The sequence below is a fragment of the Perca fluviatilis genome, chromosome 2 (genome assembly GCF_010015445.1).
Source record: "Perca fluviatilis chromosome 2, GENO_Pfluv_1.0, whole genome shotgun sequence".
Taxonomy (NCBI): domain Eukaryota; kingdom Metazoa; phylum Chordata; class Actinopteri; order Perciformes; family Percidae; genus Perca; species Perca fluviatilis.
This window is the reverse complement of record NC_053113.1, coordinates 42,274,015-42,299,172: the sequence shown is the minus strand read 5'-3', so window position 1 is coordinate 42,299,172 and position 25,158 is coordinate 42,274,015. Positions and strand designations below refer to the sequence as shown.

At 41.5% G+C, this 25,158-nt stretch overlaps 1 protein-coding gene across 1 annotated transcript; it reads right to left on the bottom strand.

Moving 5' to 3' along the window:
• Positions 1-316: 316 nt before the first annotated feature.
• On the bottom strand, positions 317-23,449 carry LOC120553075. Its single transcript, XM_039791153.1, has 4 exons — positions 22,949-23,449; positions 22,322-22,420; positions 629-693; positions 317-538 (listed from the first exon to the last, which is right to left on the bottom strand). Exons 1-4 carry the CDS (start codon positions 23,447-23,449, stop codon positions 484-486), a joined length of 720 nt encoding a protein of 239 aa, XP_039647087.1. The 3' UTR covers positions 317-483.
• Positions 23,450-25,158: the final 1,709 nt, after the last annotated feature.

Below are 25,158 nucleotides of genomic sequence, written 5' to 3'. Positions count from 1 at the left end.
AGTTAGTTTTGCAAACAGACATTACAGTTTTAGTTTAGTTATCGTTTTTTTGTAATGCCTCATTTTTATTTTTATTTCAGTTAACGACAATGTTTTTTCCCACCTAGTTTTCATTATTTCGTTAACGATTATAACCTTGGCTCTGGAAATGAGCCAGGTCATGTTGAGACAGCATTTAGTTTTTAGGTTTACAAAACCCTGAAAAAGAGTTATCAGACAAACTACAGTTCTGTTAGTGTTGTTGTGGAAAAAAAATACACAAGATGACTGATCATTGAAATTGCATATATTAAACAAGCATTTTGTTTAATGACATTACTGAAAAGGTTTCTGTGTACAGTTTTTTTAGTCACACATCAGTTCACAAATTTGAACTCAGTCTAATATAGAGTGGCTTGCATTATATGTGTGGGGTCTGGGATGTACACAGGTACGGGCTATTGGCTATTGTTGCCCGGTGTTCCGGTTTAACGAGAGACCATGTTAACTGGCGACCGTCAGCCAAATGCGTCTGTTGTTGTCGTAGTGACGACACCTGCTGAAAACGGGAAGAGAATACGTAGCTGTCCGCGTGAATGCCTTTTTGTTAAGTTGTCATTAAAATGTTAAAACATAACATTTACTTTACCTCTCTGATTTGTCTTTGGAGTCTTGTCTGAGGAAACTCGTCAGTCGCGTTTCGAATGTGGCTTGCTGTTAAGGAAAACAGAAAGACAGTGTGGCTCTTCCTGTTAATGTCTATAATACGTTTTATTGAATACACCTATTCGTCTTCAGAGCTTGTTTAAGTAAACATGTCACGTAGAAAACTATTAAGCCCTTTTAAAAGTAGAAAATAAATTAATAAACAACTTGGATTCTAACTCGTACCACTGTGGGTGCAGTGGACGCAGTGCGCAATCACACTGCATCATTAACTGGTGGGCATGGCATGATATGGACTCAAACGACACACGGAGTCTCCTAAAATCTGGAGGCAGCCAGATCAAGTTGTGACCACACTGCATGCAAATAACTGCGAAGTTGCTCTTGCTCAGAAATAATTTCCCACAAAATGCTAGCCTAAAAATCTAGATGCACCCCAGCGGCAGCAAAATTATTTTGCAGCCAGGGGGATTTAAGGCACTCTCCGTTGACTTGCGAGCTGGAAAAACCAAACTCTGGTCAGGCCAATCACATTGTGTATAGAGTCGGTGAGTGGGCTTATGACTGCTGCTGCTGGGAACAGCGGTCTTCTGGAAGACTTGGAGTTAAGCTTTTCTTTGAGAAAAGAACAAAGAACGGCACAGAAATCATTCTTAAAAAAGGAAGATGTGTTTGGAGTTTTGCCGACTGGATACGGCAAAAGTTGAATCTATCAACTAGCTTCTTTTCCTTCTTCGTTGCTCTGCCTGGTTGTAGCACTATCATATTGCGTGCAGAGGGAATTTGATAGACAACCGTTTATCCCACCCCTCGGATTGAGGCCTGTCAATGGTGAGTTCCCAGTGTAACGATTGTCAAGCATCAGGGGAACAGAGGCGAAATGTTGAATTTTTCTTCTTTATTTTTCCTTTGGAAAATAAATCAGAACACTGTCTTCAGACTTTGGTGTACACATTTACAGCATCCGATCAAATGTATACAGCTTCTCTGCTAATCACTCTTTCAGCAATAGAAAATGCATACAAAACCATCATCTGAATCATAACTTTTAAACTTCTCATATAGAATGGCATAACTGCAGCCTAAATGCATAAAGTTCTAGCACTTCATTAAAACCTAATTACATTATGGAGCCACATACCTTTGGAAAATAAATCAGAACATTGTCTTCAGACTTTGGTGTACACATTTACAGCATCTGCACAAGCAAAATATAATTGCGTTATATGGGCGTATATGTACCGCCAATATCCCATTGTACACTATCAGTGCTTGCTAGCAAGCAAGGCACGCAGACAGAATGTTAACACACATGGAACGACAACTAATTAACGTTTGGGAATACTCGCTTAACATACACTGTTGTCTCATACATATACCGAAACTATACTGAGATTAAATATACACACATGAAAGACACGGAGTAATATTGCTCTCAATGTATGGACGTGACTAGCGGAGTTTACAGCTAGCCACGTTAGCCACGTTGGCCTCAGTGCACAGAAACTCACGGTCAAAAAGTACATAAACAAACTTTCTGTCAAACCATGCAAAGTGCAGTACGATCGTTACAGTGAACGGGAATAATAAACCCATTAGATACATTGAAGTTATCAACCTAAACATCAATTTACTTTTAGAAAATGTATATACTGGGTGAAGTACTTTGTACGTTGAACCTACCCGATCAAAAGTATACAGCTTCTCTGATCGGGGAGGGAAGTAACGCGAGACTACACGCAGCAGATCTGTAATACACCATGCGGCCAAAGGTGGCTCCATTCACAACTATTAAACAAGGGTATTCATTTTTGGCGAAAATCATATATAACAATACACTACATTTTTAACTGTTACACCAGACCCAACATCTTGATGTGGGTCTGGCTTGTCAGGCTACCAAAATGCACATGTCTTGTATGCTTGTCCACGGTAAGCACATTGAAATAAACTTGAAACTTAAATGTCCATCTCTGATAAACCAAATAATAAATTAATTAATAAATAAAGAAACAAACATGATTTCATGGGATTCAAACTTGTGCCATTGTGGGAAAACAAATGGGAAAGGCAGCAGACCAACTCAGTGCACAACAGGCTCTACAGTAAATTATGGTAATAATAGCATTAAAATATCTCATACATCATATCTTTAAAACAGGAGGCAGTCAGATCAAGTTGTGAACACACCATGTAGCCTTAAGCTACTAACATTAATATAAATCATAAAGGCTATTTATGTTAGTAGCCTTAAGCTACTAACATTAAGGGCCCTATTTTAACGATCTGAAACGCAAGTATCAAACGTGAAACGCAAGTAGCTTTGTGGGCGGATCTCGGGCGCTGTTGCTATTATACCGGCGGGATAAATGACTCTTGCGCCCGACGCAAATCTAAAATGGGTTGGTCTGAAGTAGCTAGGTGTGGTTTGGGAGTAACGTGCAATAAACCAATCAGAGCGTCATCTCACATTCCCTTTAAGAGCAGGCGCGCTTGTTCCATGGCGGATTGCTATTATGACGGCGGATTTGCCTGGCGCACGGCAGCGGGAGCTGTCCGGGATGCGGCAAAGTAATAAATGCCAGTTTTGACCAGGTGGCGATGATGCTGCCGCCTCTCAGGTGCATCTCCACAGTATGGAGAGGATTGCTGCAGCCATGGAGCGTGGGCCTCCAAATGCACCACTTGTTCCTGTTGTGCCCCTTCCTCCTCCCCCCCACTCCATCTCCAGCCACCTGCTCCACCAGGAGCACATTGCCACTCCCGGACCAGATCCCGCCGGAGTGTCCAATCCCACCGTAGTTCAACATCACGTCTCCTTAAGTCCTCTAATATTTCCTCATTTATGTCATCAACACATCCATGATTCATGGAAATTTTGTGTACAACACAACAAGCCACAAAGAATGCTGCAATTATGTATGGTTTGCAAAAATGGGAATTGCTGCATCCGTGTATATGAGAGAAGCAAAGTGTATGCGCGTTGTGCACACGCTACATTATGGTCAAGCATACGCCCCTAAAATAGCATCTGAATAACACGCCACTGAATTTAGACTAGCGCCACTGACTTTGGACTAGGTTTTTCCTGGTCTGTAGCGGAATTGTTTTCTGAAACTGCAAAACAGCAACAAGGAACGTTTGCGCCTGAACTGCCCCCGGGAGCGCAAATACATTCTCTAATTTACAGACGTGCGTCTGTGGAGGGAAAAGTCCGCTGTGCGTCGGGTGCAAAATAGGAATGATACATGCGTCGGTGTACAAAAGCAATTGTGCTGGGTGCAAGATAGGGCCCTAAAATTCATTAAATAGGCTATTGATGTTAGTAGCTTCAAGCTTGATGTTATAGGCTACTTAAAATGTGAAAATATCCAAACCATTTATTTATAGGCTGGATATGAAATTATTACACAAGTTTATGGATAATCAGTTATAGAAAACATACAATATAAGGCCAGAAGTACATGCTAACCTAAACAACATGCCTCTTTGTGATTATTGGCCATCTCATGTGTGTCCACAGAACAATAATGTCAACTGCAGGTGCAAATTATGTGAGCCCATCAAGCCAAGTTTGCAGTCAATTTACTAATTAGTACTATCAGTATATAGGCTTTGCAGAAGTTACAACAGTATTGGAAGTAGGGAGAAAAGTTTGTTTAAAAAAGACAGAAGAGGAACGAACAAAAAAAAAGAATGGATCCAAAACTTGTTAAAGAACCCTTTAGGTTTAACAAAACAGCAGAGATACACAATTAAGAGAAGAGCTTCAAATGTTGTACTTAAGGGTAAGTTCAAATGTCATATGTCCTCAATCACAATGATTTTTTTCTGTTATGTAAAATAAATTGACCTTTTTTTGACCAGATGGAGTTCTTTACTATATATGCTGGAGACAGCAAGACAAGCAGGAGCATCTTGCAAAAGTTGTTACATCAGCCTCAGAAGCAGACAACATTTTTCTGGAAATGCACAGCAGCAGCCTTGGGTCACATTGTGGGGTTGAAAAAACACAACACGCAATCCTCAGCAGGTATTACTGGCCTGGAATGGAGGCTGATATCCGCAAATGGGTAAGTTAAAAGGGTCACCCAAAATGACTTCAGTTTATTTACATCAAGGCCAACTGAACAAATCAATCTGTCAAATTGAAGCAATAATTAAATTGATTCTATTAAAACACACGTGATCTTTTTCTCTTACTTACAGTTTCTGCTTGACCAAAAGCCTATGATATACACTCATTTGAATATTATTTGGCTTCAGATTGGTTAGTGTCCTGATTGGCAGGCAAAGCGTGCCAGTCTAAAATAAAAAAAAAATAAAACTTACAACCCAATGGAGGTGAGGTTACTTGTGCAATGAATATCCCATGCATCTAAATGTGCTTACAAGCTTCCTGTACAGGTGTTTAATTATCCAACTCTTAACTTTTAGGTAAAAGAGACATTTGAACTGGTGGGGATGGACCTCATGAAGCTGACTGTAACTGAGGGTGGTAATCAATACATTTGTGTAATGGTTGATTATTTCACAAAGTGGGCAGAGACCTATTCTCTGAAGAATAAATCAGCAGAGGAGGTGACCAATTGTATTCTGGATTTTGTATACAAATTTGGTGTACTTCAGAGACTGCTTATAGACCAGGGGACAGAGTTCAAAAACCAGGTGCTGACCTTTTTTCTGCAAACTTCAATTTAAGGTGAATGCCAGGCTCTGTAAAGCCCTTGGCATTCAACGGAGCTTCTGTTCCCCATACCACCCTCAAACAAATTGCTTGGTTGAGAAGCTTAATGGCACCATCCAGAGGTCTGTGCATTGTTAAATTGGCCAATTTACACCTACACAGCATGAGTACTCTGGACTAAGTTAGGGACATAAAAAAGCCTGCTGTTATGTTATTCAATGCAAACATCTCAACAAACTAGCCAGGAACCCACCAACACAATGGGACCAGTTCCTCCAGCCAGTCATGTTCGGACAAAGGGACAAAAAACAGCTGACCACACAGTATAGTCCATTTTTACTGTTTGGAAGGGAGGCCAGATACCCATCTGAGGTGACAGAAGAGTATGAGGTACGTTGCTGTATTTGTTTTGGAGTAAGTGGTCATAATTACTTGGATAAATAGTTCAGAATATAACACCAGTTGGTAGGGGAAGGAAAAAAAAAAAAAAAAAGAAAAAAAATTTGAGAAAAAAGGTATGTATTGTGTAGGGTGAGTAAAAAATAAAAAAAAAAAAAAAAAAAAAAAAAATGTCCTAAGAGTCAGGAAACCATTAAAAAAAACAAGTTGGAGAAAGGTTGTGAAGACAATTTTAAGGTGGGAGATCTTGTCCTCAGACAGAACATCCGACCGCAACAGAGGAAAGGAGGAAAAATGGAGAGCGACCTGCTTGGTCCATTTAGGATAACTAATATTACGGAGAAATTTGTAGGCCTACAATTGGTTGGTCAAACAACAGAAACCATGGCCAACATTGACCAATTGACCCATTTTATAGAGCCAGAAGAGAGGATTCCTGCCAAGTTGACGGTTAGCAACTCTCCTTTGGCCTGCCCCTCTCCTTCACAACAACCAAACACCCACTCCAGCTCTGCCACAAATCTCCCCTCAAACTCCCAACCCCAAACACCTGCCATCAACTCCTCTGACCCTCTAGCAGCTACATCCCCAGGAGAGAGTCCTCTCCATAGTAACGGTAAATCCCATTCAGTAATGTGAAATCAATTATTATGCTATATATTCTTTTAAATGACTGACATGGTCTGTATTTCCAGTTCTCTGACAAAACAAACATCCTGTGGAGTGTTGGTGTGCAAAGTAAGATTATGTACCCAGTATGCTTTTTTAAAAAACCTTTTTTATTTTTTTATTTTATAAGGACACAAATAAAATTAACCTGTATTTTCAGGTAGCAGAGCTGCTCCTAAATGGATCCAGCATGGACTATGACGTTGACACGGCAGGCATCAACATCATGAGGGAAGAGATTGCCAGGAGACTGATGGCTGATTCTGGTAAGCTTCAATTAATTGTATATCAACCTCACTGAAACATTTGCCTATACAAAACTCATTGTGAAATTGGAATATCTTTTTAATAGACAACCTCATGGATTGCCGAGGGATAGACAAAGCTTGGACCCAAATGCAGATGAGGAGTTTATTGAACAAAAACTCACAAATAAGAGTGTCCAGAAGTACACACAAAATATAATCCCAAAAGGCTTGAATCCCAGGAAGCAAAAAACACAGGAGACTAGCCACAAAGACAGCACACAACTTGACATGATGCATAACACCAAACAATGCTCCCACACCAGACGGCGCCAACACAGAGACTAAATACATGACGTAACGAGGAGAAACAAGAGACAGGTGACACAAGGGCTCCAACAGGTGAAACACATCAGGACTGTAATTCAAAATAAAACAGGAAACCGAACATACAAAACCTGACACTGCCACTGTTGAGGGGAAATGAACACTGGGGAAATTGACACCTTAGAGGCACCTGTGGACCATTGGGTGGGAACCTTTTTAAAAGTTATTTTCATGGATAGTACATTATTTGTTTAGAAAAAATCGAATTTGTATATTTTCTTTCAATTGTGTTAGATTGAATGCACATCATGCACCCGATGGTTTCATTGGCTGTGTGTAGGACGTCCCAATGTGGATGAGGAATTTCTGTGTCCTGCATGCACATCTCCCTCATCAATGTTCATGACCTGACACTTATAACACCCACCACTGCAACCTCTATGCATTAGTCGGCTGGCCCTTGTTACACACTCAACGCTTAACTCACTGGTACCAACGAATTTACAAGTCCTTGCTAGCCTCGCTGTACCAGGTGTCTCCTGTCTCCTTCCAGCAACATATAAACCATCTTCATCTAAAGTTAAAGTGCTCATATTATGCTTTTTGGCTTTTTCCCTTTCCTTTATTGTGTTATATATCCTTCTTGTGCATTTTATAGGTTTACAAAGTGAAAAAGCCCAAAGTCCACCCCAAAGGGACTTACCATCTCCAACAGAAAACTCCAAACAGCTCTGTTGTAGTCTAGCCTTTACTTCCGTGATGAACGTGCATCACTTTGTAACACACGTTATAATGCTCGCATAGCTGCTAGCATGGCATACCCTCATATTGTGCTTCTGACTTCTGACAAAATTATTAGCCCTCCAGGAATTATGGAACATTTTCCTAAAAATCTTCCCAATGTTTGCAGCTTTGATAAAACTTGATATAATCAAACATTCACCAGTGTTATTTAGTAGCTTTTGGTACATTTTGGAATATTAAAAACATTGTTAGGCTTGCTTTATATCAAATAGTGAAAAATGGGGTGGTCAAAAATATTAGCCCCCATGTGAATTTTTGCTTTCAAAACACACCTAATTAACCAATCAGCTTTCACACCACACCTGTGCAGTCAATTGGCTTCCTAACAGCACCTGAGCATTCAATCAGCATAAAAGGACTCCAAGGAACAGGGCACTTGAACACATTATTGAGCGGGACTAATTTTACTCACCAAAGACAAAAGAAATCAGTCTTGAGCTCAGAAAGAAGATAGTGGAGACTAATGATAAGGGGGAAGGCTATACTGCCATTTCCAAGCATTTCAGTGTCTAGAACCGCTGTACATTGCATCATTGACCATACCATCCTGTTACAGAGACTGGAACACTTAGTTGGCATTAAAGGAATCGCACTAAGCTGGTTTAAGTCCTACTTCTCTGAGCGATCCCAATTTGTTAACATTAACAATAAACCCTCCAAGCACGCTAAAGTTAGCCATGGCGTTCCTCAAGGCTCAGTGCTTGGACCAATTCTATTTTCCTTTTATATATGCTTCCTCTAGGTAATATTATTAGGAAACACTCAATTAACTTTCACTGTTACGCAGACGATACCCAATTATATCTGTCAATTAAGCCAGACGAAAGTGGTCAGTTAGCTAAACTTCAAGCGTGTATTAAAGATATAAAATCCTGGATGACACACAATTTCCTGATGTTAAACTCAGACAAAACTGAAGTTATTGTGATGGGACCAACGCACCCCCGAACTTCATTATCTAAAGATATAGCTACTCTGGATGGTATTGCCCTGGCCTCCAGCACTACTGTCAGAAATTTAGGAGTTATTTTTGATCAGGATATATCCTTCAATGCCCACTTAAAACAAACCTCAAGAACAGCCTTTTTCCATCTTCGTAACATTGCCAAAATTAGGAATATCCTGTCTCAAAACAATGCTGAAAAACTAGTCCATGCATTCGTTACTTCTAGACTAGACTACTGCAATTCCTTATTATCAGGTTGCTCAAATAAGTCCCTTAAGACTCTCCAGCTGATCCAGAATGCTGAAGCACGTGTTCTGACGAGAACTAAGAGAAGAGATCATATTTCTCCTGTATTGGCTTCTCTGCACTGGCTTCCTGTGAAATCTAGGATCGAATTTAAAATCCTCCTCCTGACTTACAAAGCTCTAAATGGTCAAGCACCATCATACCTAGAAGAGCTCTTAGTACCTTATTGTCCTAGTATTGTCCTACGCTCCCAGAATGCGGAGCTACTTGTGGTTCCTAGAGTCTCTAAAAGTAGACTGGGGGCCAGAGCCTTCAGCTATCAGGCTCCGCTCCTGTGGAACCAGCTCCTACTTTGGGTTCGAGGGGCAGACACCGTCACCACATTTAAGAGTAAACTGAAAACCCTCCTCTTTGATAAAGCTTATAGTTGGGGAGTGAGGAGTTGCAGCGTCCACCTAACCCGGCCCACCTGCTTCTCTTCGTAGTCATTAGTTTTATTTATTATATAATTAATAATATAGCGAGAGTAGAGGGAGGCAGGCCAGTACAGCCCGATCCGGTTGGGGAGAGTTCTAGCCCGACCAGGCACCTCCCTTTAACCTGCCTCTCTTAGTTATGCTATTATAATTCTAGACTGCCGGGGAAGTTCCTTCCTTCCTATGACACACTGAGCTGCTCTCTCATCTCTACTTGTTACTTTTGTATGCATCCTGTCCCAGAAATGCTTGTTACTAATCTAGCTCTGGGGAGTTTACTCCCCGGAGTCCTTATGTTTCTTCTTCGCAGAGCTATGCTCTCTATATTCTCTGCAATTCCCAGCCGCATCCTTCTGCGTCTTGCTGCGTCTTGCTGCATCCTGCTGCATCCGCCGCATCCACCCATGCTCTGCAGCGCCACGTTACATCCCGCAACGCCCTGCTGTGATGTTCCTATGCACAGAGTAGTCAGGATCTGGTATAGGAGACTACTCTACTCAGTATGACTCTATGTGCCCTGCTATGACATGAACTTCCACGATGACCTTCGAAGTCACTGTTCCATTATCTTTAATGTGACTATTATTGCCACTGTTCATCACACCCCCAACCGGCCCCGTCAGACACCGCCTACCAAGAGTCTGGGTCTGCCGAGGTTTCTTCCTAAAAGGGAGTTTTTCCTTGCCAATGTCGCAATAGCCACTGCTAATGCTTGCTCTTGAGGGAATTACTGTAATTGTTGGGGTTTTGGAATTTATAGTGTGGTCTAGACCTACTCTATCTGTAAAGTGTCTCGAGATAACTCTTGTTGATACTATAAATACAATTGAATTGAATCATTGCCAAGTACAGTGGAGCAAAAAAGTATTTAGTCAGCCACCAATTGTGCAAGTTCTCCCACTTAAAAAGATGAGAGCGGCCTGTAATTTTCATCATAGGTACACTTCAACTATGAGAGACAAAATGAGAAAATAAAATCCAGAAAATCACATTTTAGGATTTTTTTTTATGAATTTATTTGCAAATTATGGTGGAAAATAAGTATTTGGTCAGTAACAAAAGTTCATCTCAATACTTTGTTATATACCCTTTGTTGTCAAATGTTTTCTCTAAGTCTTCACAAGGTTTTCACACACTGTTGCTGGTATTTTGGCCCATTCCTCCATGCAGATCTCCTCTAGAGCAGTGATGTTTTGGGGCTGTTGCTGGGCAACACGGACTTTCAACTCCCTCCAAAGATTTTCTATGGGGTTGAGATCTGGAGACTGGCTAGGCCAATCCAGGACCTTGAAATGCTTCTTACAAAGCCACTCCTTCGTTGCCCGGGCGGTGTGTTTGGGATCATGGTCATGCTGAAAGACCCAGCCATGTTTCATCTTCAATGCCCTTGCTGATGGATGGAGGTTTTTACTCAAAATCTCACGATACATGGCCCCATTCATTCTTTCCTTTACACGGATCAGTCGTCCTGGTCCCTTTGCAGAAAAACAGCCCCAAAGCATGATGTTTCCACCCCCATGCTTCACAGTAGGTATGGTGTTCTTTGGATGCAACTCAGCATTCTTTCTCCTCCAAACACGACGAGTTGAGTTTTTACCAAAAAGTTATATTTTGGTTTCATCTGACCATATGACAGTCTCCCAATCCTCATCCAAATGATCCAAATAGGATCTCTAGCAAACTTCAGACGGGCCTGGACATGTACTGGCTTAAGCAGGGGGACACGTCTGGCACTGCAGGATTTGAGTCCCTGGCGGAGTAGTGTGTTACTGATGGTAGCCTTTTTACTTTGGTCCCAGCTCTCTGCAGGTCATTCACTAGGGTCCCCCGTGTGGTTCTGGGATTTTTGCTCACCGTTCTTGTGATCATTTTGACCCCACGGGGTGAGATCTTGCGTGGAGCCCCAGATCGAGGGAGATTATCAGTGGTCTTGTATGTCTTCCATTTTCTAATAATTGCTCCCACAGTTGATTTCTTCACACCAAGCTGCTTACCTATTGCAGATTCAGTCTTCCCAGCCTGGTGCAGGTCTACAATTTTGTTTCTGGTGTCCTTTGACAGCTCTTTGGTCTTGGCCATAGTGCAGTTTGGAGTGTGACTGTTTGACGTTGTGGACAGGTGTCTTTTATACTGATAACAAGTTCAAACAGGTGCCATTAATACAGGTAATGAGTGTAGGACAGAGGAGCCTCTTAAAGAAGTTACAGGTCTGTGAGAGCCAGAAATCTTGCTTGTTTGTAGGTGACCAAATAACTTATTTTACCGAGGAATTTACCAATTAATTCATTAAAAATCCTACAATTTTTTTTTTTTCTCATTTTGTCTCTCATAGTTGAAGTGTACCTATGTTGAAAATTACAGGCCTCTCATCTTTTTTAAGTGGGAGAACTTGCACAATTGGTGGCTGACTAAATACTTTTTTGCCCCACTGTACAAGGAGACAAATTCTGTAAGAAACAAACCTGGTTGCGGTCGTAAGCGCAAGATTTCAAGAACTCTGGAGAGGAAAATAGTCAGATGTCAGCAAAATGCCCCGCACATCTGCCAAGATGATTGCTGCTGACCTGGCCTCTTCTGGAGTTGATGTTTCAAGGAACATAGTTGTGAGGGCTCTTCATCGTGGTGGGCTTCAGGGCCATCGTCCCAGAAGAACCCCTTTACTCAAAGAGCGCCACATCACAGCCACCCAGCTAACAGGGAACGTTCCCAGAACTTTCACTAACGTTCCTCAAAAGTTGTGTAAATGTTAGTACAAAACGTTATTAAAATAATGTTTTCGGAACATTCATGTAACATTATAACGTTCCTGTAATGTTGAGAAAAAAACGTTCTTAGAATGTTTAAGGAACGTCTTTATCACGTTATTTTTGAATGATGAACGTTCTCACAATTTTTATAGAAAACGTTCTTAGAACAATATTATCGGAACATCTTTATCACGTTATTTGTGAATGATGAACGTTCTCACAATGTTGATAGAAAATGTTCTTTTACAACTGTTTTATATGCACATTTTAAACTCCATGGTTCTCAAAATGTTAACAGCATGGGCCTGGAGAGTAACAAGGCCTGGACCACGGCTCAGTGTCGGGCAGCGGAGAGGAAGTGGATCCATCTTTTAAAAACCATAGACCCTATGGGTCTAAATGAAAATGGATCCACTTCTCTTTTTAACCTAAGTTTTACAGGGTATTTTTAGAAATATTTCCTCCCACTGCTCTGGTCTCCTCTCTCCCCAGGTTTTATCTGGACCTCCTCTGTAGCGCATTATACCCGACCTTTCTTTTTCTTTTCCTTGTTTTTTCCATCCTTTTTTATTTTAAATGACTTTTTATTGTCTTATGATTTAATAACTATTTATTAGAAGTTCTTAGAACAACGTTATCGGAACGTCTTTATCACATTATTTGTGAATGATGAAAGTTCTCACAATGTTGATATAAAACGTTCTTAGAACTACGTTTTCGGAACGTCTTTATCACTGTATTTATGCTCGATGAACATTCTCATAACATTCTCAGAATGTCCTGGTATTATTTGTTAAGTTACCCATTAACATTAATATAACCCTAACCCTAACCCAAACCTAACCCAAATCCTAACATAATAAACATATTGCTTGGAACCTGAAAGGATTAAAAATATAATTGGTACCAGAGAAAATATTGGTATAAGAAACTGATTTCACCCTCAATGTTTGTAACTTTAAAAATGTTCAACCAGGGAGGGTGCAAGGACCCTAGGTTGATTTTACTATCCCTTTTAGTCAGGTCTCAGTGTGAAGTCAAATTTTCCTATTAAAAGATGGAAAAAAATCTCGTAAGGGACAACCACTCTGGTCTTTTTATAACACTCCATGATGCATAAAAGAGCTATATTTAGAGATATCACCCAGCTAACAAAAATATGTTCTAAGAACATTGTAGATGTTCAAAAACGTTGAAATGTCCAGTTTGCTTAACGTTGCTGGAATGGTATCTCAAGGTTAGAAAAACGTTGCTGGAAAGTTAGCATAACGTTGCTGGAATGTTAGCATAACGTTGCTGGAACGTTAGCATAACGTTGCTGGAACGTTAGTATAATGTTTCTGGAACGTTATCTTAAGGCTCCATATATGTATCTCGTAAATTACCCCACTGATAATGCCCAGAATGGGACCACATTTCTACAGTAGTACAAATAGGTTCTGTAACAGAAACGATCCAGCTAACACAAATATGTTCTAAGAAAGTTGTAGGAACGTTGATTTGAAATGTCCTAAAAACGTTGAAATGTCCAGTTTGCTTAACGTTGCTGGAACATCATCTTAAGGTTAAAAAACGTTGCTGGAACGTTAGCATAACGTTGCTGGATTGTTAGCATAACGTTGCTGGAACGTCATCTTAAGGTTAGAAAAACGTTGCTGGAACGTTAGCATAACATTGCTGGTACAAAATGTTAGCAAAATGTTGCTAGAATATTACCCTAAGGTTAGCATACTGTTGCTGGAACATTATCTTAAGGCTAGCATTGTGTTGCTGGAACGTTATATTAAGGTTAGTATAAAGTTCAGGAACGTTCGTTCCCCAAAACATTCAAATAACGTTTATTTGGAACATTTCAAGAACATAAAAGTGTGCACTTTCTGTTATGTTATCATGTTATTTTAAGGTTAGAATATTGAGAATGTTTCTACATCAGTCTTTCAACTATATTTCTTAACACAACCATGTGAATTACAAGTGCCCACTTTTAATTATAACTGCACACTTTTACAGCACATCAAAAAGTTGAAAATGCACGTAAAAGTCCTGTGATATATATGTCAATGGTGAAAACACGAAGGCCACAATAACAAAAGATTTTCTGCACGGATAATGTGTTGTGTTTTTTTTATACATGGGCCTTTTTATGAATGATTATAATATGATAACATAACAGAACGTGCACATTTTTATGTTCTTGAAATGTTCCAAATAAATGTTATGGTGCTGTCTGTTTTCCCTCTCCCTTGTTGTTAGTCTTGTCTGTCCTGTGCTGAGTGGGTGTGGCACTCCTGGCTCTCTCTCCCTCCTCGTCAGGACACCTGTGGCTTCCTGCTCACCTGAATCACATCCAGCAATCACCACTCCTGTCTTAAACCCCGGCCTTCCAACCAGTCTCTGCCAGATCGTCTGTTCACCCAAGTGGTAACACTCGCTACAGCCAGCGTCAGTGGTTTTGAAAGACTGGTTTTTATTGTACTCCTGTTGCAATCCTTGTTTTTGTCTTTTTGTGTTTTCTTTTGTGTCCAGATTCCTACTTCAGCCCTGGAAGCCCAGTCTGCCTGCCTGAGCCAACTTGTTTTTTTTTTGTTGAACCTGCCTCTCATCTGTCTGCCCGTTCTCAGCCCCAGAGGATTTCAAGAACCTGCATCACTCATTGTGTTCAATAAACCTCAATACCTGTTCCGACCTTTTTCTCTTTGTCTGCGCTTGAATCTGGACAGACCAGCCTCACCCATTATTTGAACGTTGTATTGTTAATACAATTTTTGGGGAACGAATGTTCCTGAACTTTATACTAACCTTAATATAACGTTCCAGCAACAGTAGGCTAACCTTAGGATAATGTTCTAGCAACATTTTGCTAACCTTAAGATAATGTACCAGGAATGTTATGCTAACCTTAGGATAACATTCCTTCCAACGTTATGCTAACCTTAAGATGACGTTCCGGCAACATTATACTAACGAGGACATCTAACAACACAGAAGTGGAAGACAGATTGATGATGAGGCCTCCTGCAGGTCCTTTTCTAACAAATATTGAATTACAATTTCCAAAGAGGTAATAAATGCCAACCCGGTCTCACGGCAGTTCGTGTAAATGTCCACGTTATTCTTAATCTATTGATACGTGTTCACGGAGACGTTTTTCTCGTTTTTTACGTGTAACTGTCACGTTATTTTTTACGTGTAAATGTCACATTTTCTCGGGGAAAGGACGCCAGGAGGCGGCCGAAAAGGTCGCTCCATAAGCCGGGAGGCGCCCGCGAGGCGACCCGCTGGGGACCAGCCGGGAGGAGGCCGAAAAGGACGCTCCATAAGCCGGGAGGCGCCCGCGAGACGGCCCGCGAGGCGGCCCGCTGGGGATGCCCCACAATAACGGGATGGCGGAGGTTGGGTTTAGGAAAAAACTTACGGGGAAAGGGCGCCTTAAACGCAGGAGAAAGGGCACCTTAAACGCCGGGAGACGCGCCACAAAACGCGGGACAAAACGCCACACGCAGGGACGCCATCCCCGGGAAACAAAGCGCCGCAAACGGGACACGATCCCCGCTCGCCCCGGTGAAAGTCCTGTGTTGTTTGACCCATCCACCACCCCGGCCAACCTCCCTACGCGGATTTTCGGCTTTTTATATTACTCCCTACAATTTCGTGCTGTGGTAACGAAATATGCTTCCCATTGAAATACATTAGTTCACATTTTCGTGTTGTCCACCACGTAAAAAACGACAAAAACGTCTCCGTGAACACTCATCAATAGATTCAAATAACGTCACATTTACACAAACTTCCATGAGACCGGGCTGTAAATGCATCATATTCATGTCCATAAAGGGACTAGCTGTCTGTGAGCTATTTGGCCTCATCTTCAAAAATGAAGTACCGTAAAACTTCGAATAGGATCCCGGAGTTTTATTTGACCAAATAGACCATTGGGACAGGCATCTATGGGATGTGGATAACCGTATGGGGTTATTTGTAGGGATGCTTGACATTGATTTTGTACCAATATCAGATATATACCAATATTGTCCAATGCTTAATTTCCGATACCGATATTAGCCGATACAGATACCGAAACATATGATCGTTTATAGGCTTACTGCCCACTGTTCCATGACTCCCTTGATACTTAAATGTTTTGAAGGACTAGCCAGCAACCGGTAGGCTAACTGGGGTGCGGTGCTTACTACCCCTTCGAGAGAAGAAGCCAACTGAACATTTCTTTGACTGAGGTAAACTGAAAACAAATAGCCACGCAAGAACAAAAATTCAACTCATTCCACTCATTGGGGCTTAGATCTGCCCTGCTCAAGAATTTATTTACTCTACAAACCCTGTGTGTATGCTGGTTGGCCAACAACCTACACCCAAATTTTGTCTGCATTCGCTTTGAGAGGAAACAAGCTTTCCAATAAGGTATAAAATGACATACTTTAGTCATTTTAAACCATTTCAAAAACCGATACCGATATTTACCGATATTGAATTTTAAAGCCAATATTGGCCGATAATATCGAGCATAGTTATTTGTCTAAATATGTGTTTCTGCCCCAAGGGACAGGCATCTGGGACTGGGCTATTATTTTAAGTGTTACGGTATGCCTGCAACCTTTCTGAGAGTCCACTAATCAGCATAATTCAACACAGCGTAAACTTTGACCTATTTTGATGTTTTTTACATTTTTGGGAAGTTACATTTTTCATTTTCTGCACGACTAACAAAAATGACTGATGTATTGTTTTGGCAAAAGATCTACATGTATGCAATGTTTGTTGACCATAAATATGCCATTCAAGACCCATATATGTGTTCCCAGATCAAACCCATGCCCACTTGGCCCATAAATATGCTATGCAGGACCCATATATGTGTTCTCAGTTCAAACCCATGCCCACTCGGCCCATAAATGTGCCATGCAGGACCCATATATGTGTTCCCAGTTCAAACCCATGCCCACTTGGCCCATAAATATGCTATGCAGGACCCATATATGTGTTCCCAGATCAAACCCATGCCCACTTGGCCCATAAATATGCCATGCAGGACCCATATATGTGTTCCCAGTTCAAACCCATGCCCACTTGGCCCATAAATATGCCATGCAGGACCCATATATGTGTTCCCAGATCAAACCCATGCCCACTTGGCCCATAAAAATGCCATGCAGGACCCATATATGTGTTCCCAGTTCAAACCCATGGCCACTTGGCCCATAAACATTCTATGCAAGACCCATATATGCGTTCCCAGTTCAAACCCATGGCCACTTGGCCCATAAAAATGCCATGCAGGACCCATATATGTGTTCCCAGTTCAAACCCATGCCCACTTGGACCATAAATATGCCATTCAAGACCCATATATGTGTTCCCAGATCAAACCCATGCCCACTTGGCCCATAAATATGCTATGCAGGACCCATATATGTGGCTCCCCCCTCCCCCCCCGCCCCCCTTGGCCCATGCCTGTCCCTTATGGGGCCCATGTAATCAGCTCATATGGGCTTCCTATGTCGGACTCATACTACAAAACCTACATGGGACCCGCTGATTTCACCCAGCCAAAGCCCATGCCCACACAGTAACCATGGAACCCGTACTTAACCCATCTTGGCCCCACATGTCATTGCTAAGTTGGTAGACTAACATTTCTTTGTCTTCTACGTCATCAGTTGGAGGGTGGTCATATCTGTTAGAGTAATAACAGATATAATAACGTAATAAGGAAACTTTGTGGGGTTTTTGCTACGTTTTTTCCTAGAAAAAAACGGGTAACGTAATAAGGAAATTTTACGGGGTTTTTGCAAAGTTTTTCCTAGAAAGAAACTACGCCTTATAGTGACGACTATATTGTAAGAAAGAAGTACTTCTACTACCCAAGGACGGGTAGTAGGCAGAGGAGACCACATGTTCTTGAGGGACCAATTGTTGACCTGATGACAAAGAAATACGGCCAAGATTGTCTTGACTGTCTGACCGAATGGTCTACCCTGTTTGGATTTCCTGAGAATGGTTCACTGAGTAAAATAAAATTAAAAAAGGATAGTTAAAAAAAAAAAAAGCGAATGATGAAACAGTTACCAAAAGGTGACGGTAGTGATTCAGGGAAAGAATGCAAAAACACACATACATACATACACCCACCTCCTCATCAGCTCCACAACCTAACCACAGCCCATATTCTGAGCTTTCCAGTTCTTTACAAGCCATGAAGACAAGCTGGAAACGGGAGGATGACAACGAAAACCATGTTTGAAGTGTCTGTCTGCATGTTACAACGGGCTGGTGGGCAACATATGGAGCGCGGACCCGGAAAAGGCCGCAGTCACGAAGGACGTGGTCGAGCCAGAGGAGGCCAAGGCGGGTACCGTGGAGAAAATGGTGAGCCCTAGAACCCAGACCAGTGTTGGTACTGCAAGGACTTTGGACATTGGGTACGTAACTGCCCGAAGAAATAGCAAAACCACCTCAGATGGAGAACAACACTTATCCCTCTGATTCACTGAGTCCAAAAGCTGATGAGGAAGGTATTGCAACCACACATACACTTGCTTCATGCAATGAAGAAATGCTTTGCACTGATACACTGTTTTATTTGCTATTAGGGACAATTAGGTTAGAATGTTCTGGAAAAGAATCTAAAAAGTTAAACCAATTTACAGTATGTTATCTTCTGAAGCCTACAAGAAAATGCCTACCATTGAGTGTAAAGTTAACGGGGCTCCACTCACCTTTCTAGTTGACTCCAGTGCTACAAACTCAATTATTACAGCAAAATAATTGACACTGAAGCTCAGTGGTCATTTTATTTGGTCAATTGGGGCTACAAGTCGAACAGTAAAAGAAGATTTCTCTATTCCCCTCTCATGTACATGGGAAACTGAGGACAGCTCAGTTCATACCAAGCATTAATTTTTGGTATCTAAATTATGCCCACTTAATTTGCTTGGTCGTGATTTAATGTGCACTTTTAATATTATTTTAACCTCAACACCTGATGGATTGAGAATTTCTCATAACGATGCATCTGACATAACCACTATTGTCAAATACAGCCCTACAACTCCACTTTATGTGTATCAATGGTGGCTGAATCACAGTGTGGCTGAAAATGACCTCACTGAGGCGGCGTCTGTAATCAGCCCTGCCTCTCACTGCATGAATCCTGAAAACCTGCATTGCACGGCTCATGTTACTGTAGGGCCTGATGAAGAATTCTCAAAACAATTCTTCAGAGACATAAATGACAGTTTGACAACCTCACATCTGATTTGGACTGATACTGACTATAGCCACAATGTTGTAGCTGCATGCTTGACTGACAAACAATATATATATATATATATTTTTTTTTTTGGAGTGCCCAACTCCTTGCGTGTTTTTTCTCCATTTCTCAAGGCTTGAGCACCTGCTCTTTAAATCCTCAAGAGAAAGTGCTTTTAATTTTTTTTTTTATTTTGTACAGTGCTGTTTCCTGTAAAATTAACAGAATAGCAGCCTTTTTCAGTTTAGTGTTAACTATTAGATGTTTTACTCGAGTCTGTCACCCAAAATGTCTGTGCACGTCCCTGGTATTGCTGTAAAACTTCTTGCTGCAGAAGGCCTTGAAGTTTAAGAGAAAAAAAAAAAAAAAAAAAACTCCAGTTTGTAGCCTAAACAACAGGAAGTATTTGTTTCTGGGTCATATGATCACAGTTGATGGCAAATCCATCTCACCCAAACATATAGTAGCTAACTGGAACTTTCCCAAACATATCATTTAGAAAGTCTTGTCCTTCTGGAAATATGCTCCTATTACAGAAAGTCTATTTCTAATTATGCAATTATGGAAGCTCCATTGAGCTCCCTGATCTATGGTAAGGGTCTCAGTTCGCATAAAAAAATGTCTTGGATGCCCGAAGCTGATGAAGCATTTGTGAATATGAAACTGGCTCTGCAGTCTCCCCCGACGCTGGGACTGCCAGATCCCTCAAAACTGTTTATGCAGACCATTGACGAGCACAAGAGCTGCATGACATCTGTGGTGCTGCAGCATCACGGTGACAAACTCCGTCCGGTTGCAAATTTGATTCTGTTGCTATGGGTTGACAGCGATGCCGCCATGCAGTGGCTGCCGTTGAGGAAGCATTAAATACGCCCAGAAACACTGTAGGCTACTCAGACCTCACCATCCCTGTTCCACATTCTGTGTCACACATTTTGTGGGAACAGAATGAAGAACTCATTTATTTGTGGCCAGGTACCTTAGATATTACTACTATGTTAGATATGCCAAATGTCACTCTAACAGATATACTGTTCTTAACCCTGATTTTCTTCTCCCCACACCAGATGACAGAGAGGAACAATTGTGTTGCAGAGCTACAGGTGGTCTGCATACCACGACCTGACCTCTCTGACACACCTCTCACTAACCCTGATTTCATTTTTTATGTTAACAGTTCTGCTTCCAGAGACTCTAGCACTGGCCTGAACCGTTGGGCTTCTCTGTTGTACCTGATTCTGATGCTATCTGATCTGGACTTCTGTCATCTCATCTCTCAGCACAAGCAGTAGAGCTCATTTTCCTAACAGAAGGCTGCCAAGCAATTTAATTCCTCATTTTGCAAAGTTGACACATGGGTTAGACCATGTGTAAAAGGGGGGATGATTAGTATGATGGAAAAACAATTGAGGGAAAAACTATTTCTTTTTTAATTTTTGATCAAGAATACAGGCATGTGACATGTCAAAACAGACAGCCACTGTAGTAGCCAAAGCTCTACTCTCTGAAATGATTCCAAAGATGGAGAATTCCAACCAAAATCTCAAGTATAGTTGTTTGTTTGTTGTCAGAAACATGCCTACCCTTGACAAAAGCTCTGCCTATTGTACTGATGTATATGAGAATGTGCACGCGTGAGCGACTTACCCTGTCACCCTTCGAGATTTTGTTTGCAGCACCTCCACACATTGGACTTGGGCCAAGAGGACCCCCACCGGACACACCATTGTGTGAGCACCAAGCCCGGTGACTATGTGTCGGTGAGACATTCCAGGAGGAAGTCTTGGTGCCAACACCGCTGGTTGGGACCCTTCCATGTCCTGCTGGTCACCCACACTGCAGTAAAGATCGCTGAGAGATCAATGTGGGTGCACACATTGATCACTGCAAAAGACACCAATTCCTGATCATGCTAACAACCACAACGACAGTAGGAGACACTCGATGTGCCAGTAACTACACGCACACACACACACTGGCCAGAAGAAATAGTGCCAGAAGAAAGAAACGAGACAGTGGTAAAGACTGTTCTCCCGCGGTGTGTCACATGCTAGTGGACGAACCTCTGACACCGAAGAACATGGACGAACGAAGAAACCCTCCGTGGCATCCCATGAGGCTCTTAGGGTGCCAACTTAGATGTCTCGCATGTTTAACTCTCCTGTTGGCAATTATTATGTTTGTTATTATGGTTTCTTGACCAAACCTTGTCTTGCAACACCTCTGACAACACCACAGAACAGACCTCTGCTGACTTACTCCGACGTACAAAACATAGGTCTGCAGCAGGTGCATGATGGTTAACTCACATGACAACCTCTGCATTCAAAAGTAGATTTTTGTTCTGTGTATCGCTGTTTTAACCTACAATTTGAAAGAGCCCTAGCTAGTTCTGACATTTACCTGTGTATGGTATATATTAAAATACAGAATCTGGCTGGTGTTGTCACGAGTGGTGTAGCGCAATCTGGACAACTTCACCAAACTTATGGGGTAATCACATTCGAGGACAGGAAAACTATGACAATTTAGAAACCAGACTCAGCATACACATAGGCCCTTTTAACCATACTTGCACGCAGGGAAAGGCAATCTCATTGGAAACTCCAAAACCAACTGATGCTTGTGTTTAAACACTAGGTGCTTGGGTTTCAGATACCGATCCAATAGTTAAAATTCAATTCAAGGTAACTCCACCAGGTAAAGCAACCACAGCTAGACAATTATTGCAAACAGGCCAATAGTTTACATTCAAATATTGAAAGGAATTAATTATATTTTAATAAATATTGTTTCAAGAAATTATTCACAAATATGATATTAATAGTGCCATTAAAGCATTTGCCCATCAAGACAAATGTACCTGTGACAAGTGGCACTGTTCCCGGACACTGATGGTGAATGCCGCTGCAGATCTGGCAATATCAGGTCTGGTTATGGATGTCACAGCAACAGCTTCTTCCTTTAGAAAATGAGAAGTATACATATTTGTAAGAGTAAGTAGATGAACACAGTCAGGACTGTTATTGATTTGAAATGGGGTTTTTGACGAACAGGGCACACAAGAGGGGAAAAACTTAATTTTAATCCCACATTCGCTTCACTGGTCTAGGACCAGTTTTTTTCCTCTCTCCAAGGTAAGAGGAAGCATTGTTAAAAAAAAATTATATTAACATTTTTTCGTTCGGATAGCTCCAGCTATGTGCAGAGCGCACATTCATGTATCGAATTGGACAGGTATTGCAATTATTGTTGGCTGTTTCGTATTACATATTTGTATTAGATAGCATTCACTGGAGAAAATAATATGAAAGAAAGTGTAACATGCACACTCGCAGTGTGGATTCAAGGAGGACACGCTTTGATTATGCAATTACATGTAGGAAAAAAGTAATAAAAAACTTTACACAATTCAGCATCAAACAGAGAGCAAACTAATTGGCAGGATAAGCCCTCAGAGGTCAAAATAAATTGAATTGTGGAAACTTACGGACTCAGGAGGGCGGCCGACAGCGTGAGGCTGTGTTGACGGTTCAGTTAGAGAGGCAGCAGGTGGGACAGCCACAGTGCTGGCCGCTGCAGGAGTGCTACATCTGGCAAAAACTGAAACACCAAATGTTTCCTGTCCCAAAGACCGAGATGAAGGCGTCGTACTCCATCCACTTGGTGGGCATCCAGTCCTCAAATACTGAAGGTGCGTCCGTTTAATGTGGCGAAAGAAAGAGTTGAAAACTCTAAAGTCCTGTTCACATCTGTCAATACCACAGTAAACCCAAAAATCCGGGCTGCGACTGTGACTTGCATTGATGTGGCTAAGGAGTACTTTAAGAGTTAAAGCAACAAAGACGACACATATCATACACCTCCACGCCGCCATGATGCACCGTTTGCACGGGCGATGTCGTTGTCGCGGGCGCGATATTACTAATCCCACTATGGCCACGCCAAGACCCGCCCTGCCTTCAATAGCATTTATTGGCCAGGCGTCCATGAGAATGCAAGGTAACGCATATACCCCTGACTGCAGACCCGCAGACCTCAATGTGGGCGGAGTTAAACGTTTAACCCCGCCCACTCTCCAATATTGTTCACAGGCAAGCTAACATTAGTTTAAGACCCTCAATACAAAACTTGAAAATAACCGTTAACATATATAACAGCTGTTACATCAGTTCTACTTTACTTGTGCTCATTTAAAATACAATCACTCAATACTTGTCTTTATTGTTATTACTGTAAAGTCTTAATGTAGCTGTAGCCTGCTTTTCCCATTAAGTTTGACTTAACGTTATTTTAGACTGAATCTAGCTGTCAACTAGCGGTTAGCTGTTAGCTAAACTAACTAAAACGTTTTAGCCATCTATGATTGTTTCATTGCTAACGTTAGCTCAAAACGCCGTTAGCATCTAGGAGGCTACTTGATTGCTAACGTTAGCTCAAAACGCCGTTAGCATCTAGGAGGCTACTTGATTGCTAACGTTAGCTCAAAACGCCGTTAGCATCTTAGCTAGCAGTCATTTCAAAACGTTTTAGCTAGCTAGTGCCCTAAATATAGGGCACTACTTTTAGTTATCTGTGATTGTTTGATTGCTAACGTTAGCTCAAAACCATAGACAGTATAATGTAGGCTACTTGTCGCAAAGTGACGCCTGCTCAATTCACATCTGCACTCGACTCACATCGGGTAGTGACCTTATATACTGTCTATGGTAGTGACAGCGGGGTTAAACGTTTAACTCCGCCCACATTGAGGTCTGCGGGTCTGCAGTCAGGGGCTTCTCCGTTACCTGAGAAGCCCCTGACTGCAGACCCGCAGACCTCAATGTGGGTCTTGGCGTGGCCATAGTGGGATTAGTAATATCGCACCCGCGACAACGACATCGCGCGCGCAAACGGTGCATCATGGCAGCGTGGAGGAGTATGATATGTGTCGTCTTTGTTGCTTTAACTCTTAAAGTACTCCTTAGCCACATTAATGCAAGTCACAGTCGCAGCCCGGATTTTTAGATGCTAACGGCGTTTTGAGCTAACGTTAGCAATGAAACAATCATAGATGGCTAAAACGTTTTAGTTAGTTTAGCTAACAGCTAATTCAGCTAACCGCTAGTTGACAGCTAGATTCAGTCTAAAATAACGTTAAGTCAAACTTAATGGGAAAAGCAGGCTACAGCTACATTAAGACTTTACAGTAATAACAATAAAGACAAGTATTGAGTGATTGTATTTTAAATGAGCACAAGTAAAGTAGAACTGATGTAACAGCTGTTATATATGTTAACGGTTATTTTATTTTATTTGAGGGTCTTAAATTAACATTAGCTTGCCTGTGAACAATATTGGAGAGTGGGCGGGGTTAAACGTTTAACTCCGCCCACATTGTGGTCTGCGGGTCTGCAGTCAGGGGTAACGTAACCTAATTTGTACAGGTCCTATCCCCTGACCAATCGGCCTTAACCACTCGAGGTGAAATGCCTAACCCCAACCAATCGAGCTGCTTCGTAGGGCGGGTCTTGGCGTGGCATATAATACATCCATGAGTGGGATTCGTAATTTTGCGTCGCGAAGGTGGATGGGGAGGTGGGCACTCATGCAATAATTTGTATTTATTATTTTAACTCTACATTATAACAATTATATATGCGACTTCACTAATTTTAAAATGGTAAATGTTTTGTTTTAAAAATATTTTATTAACAAGTT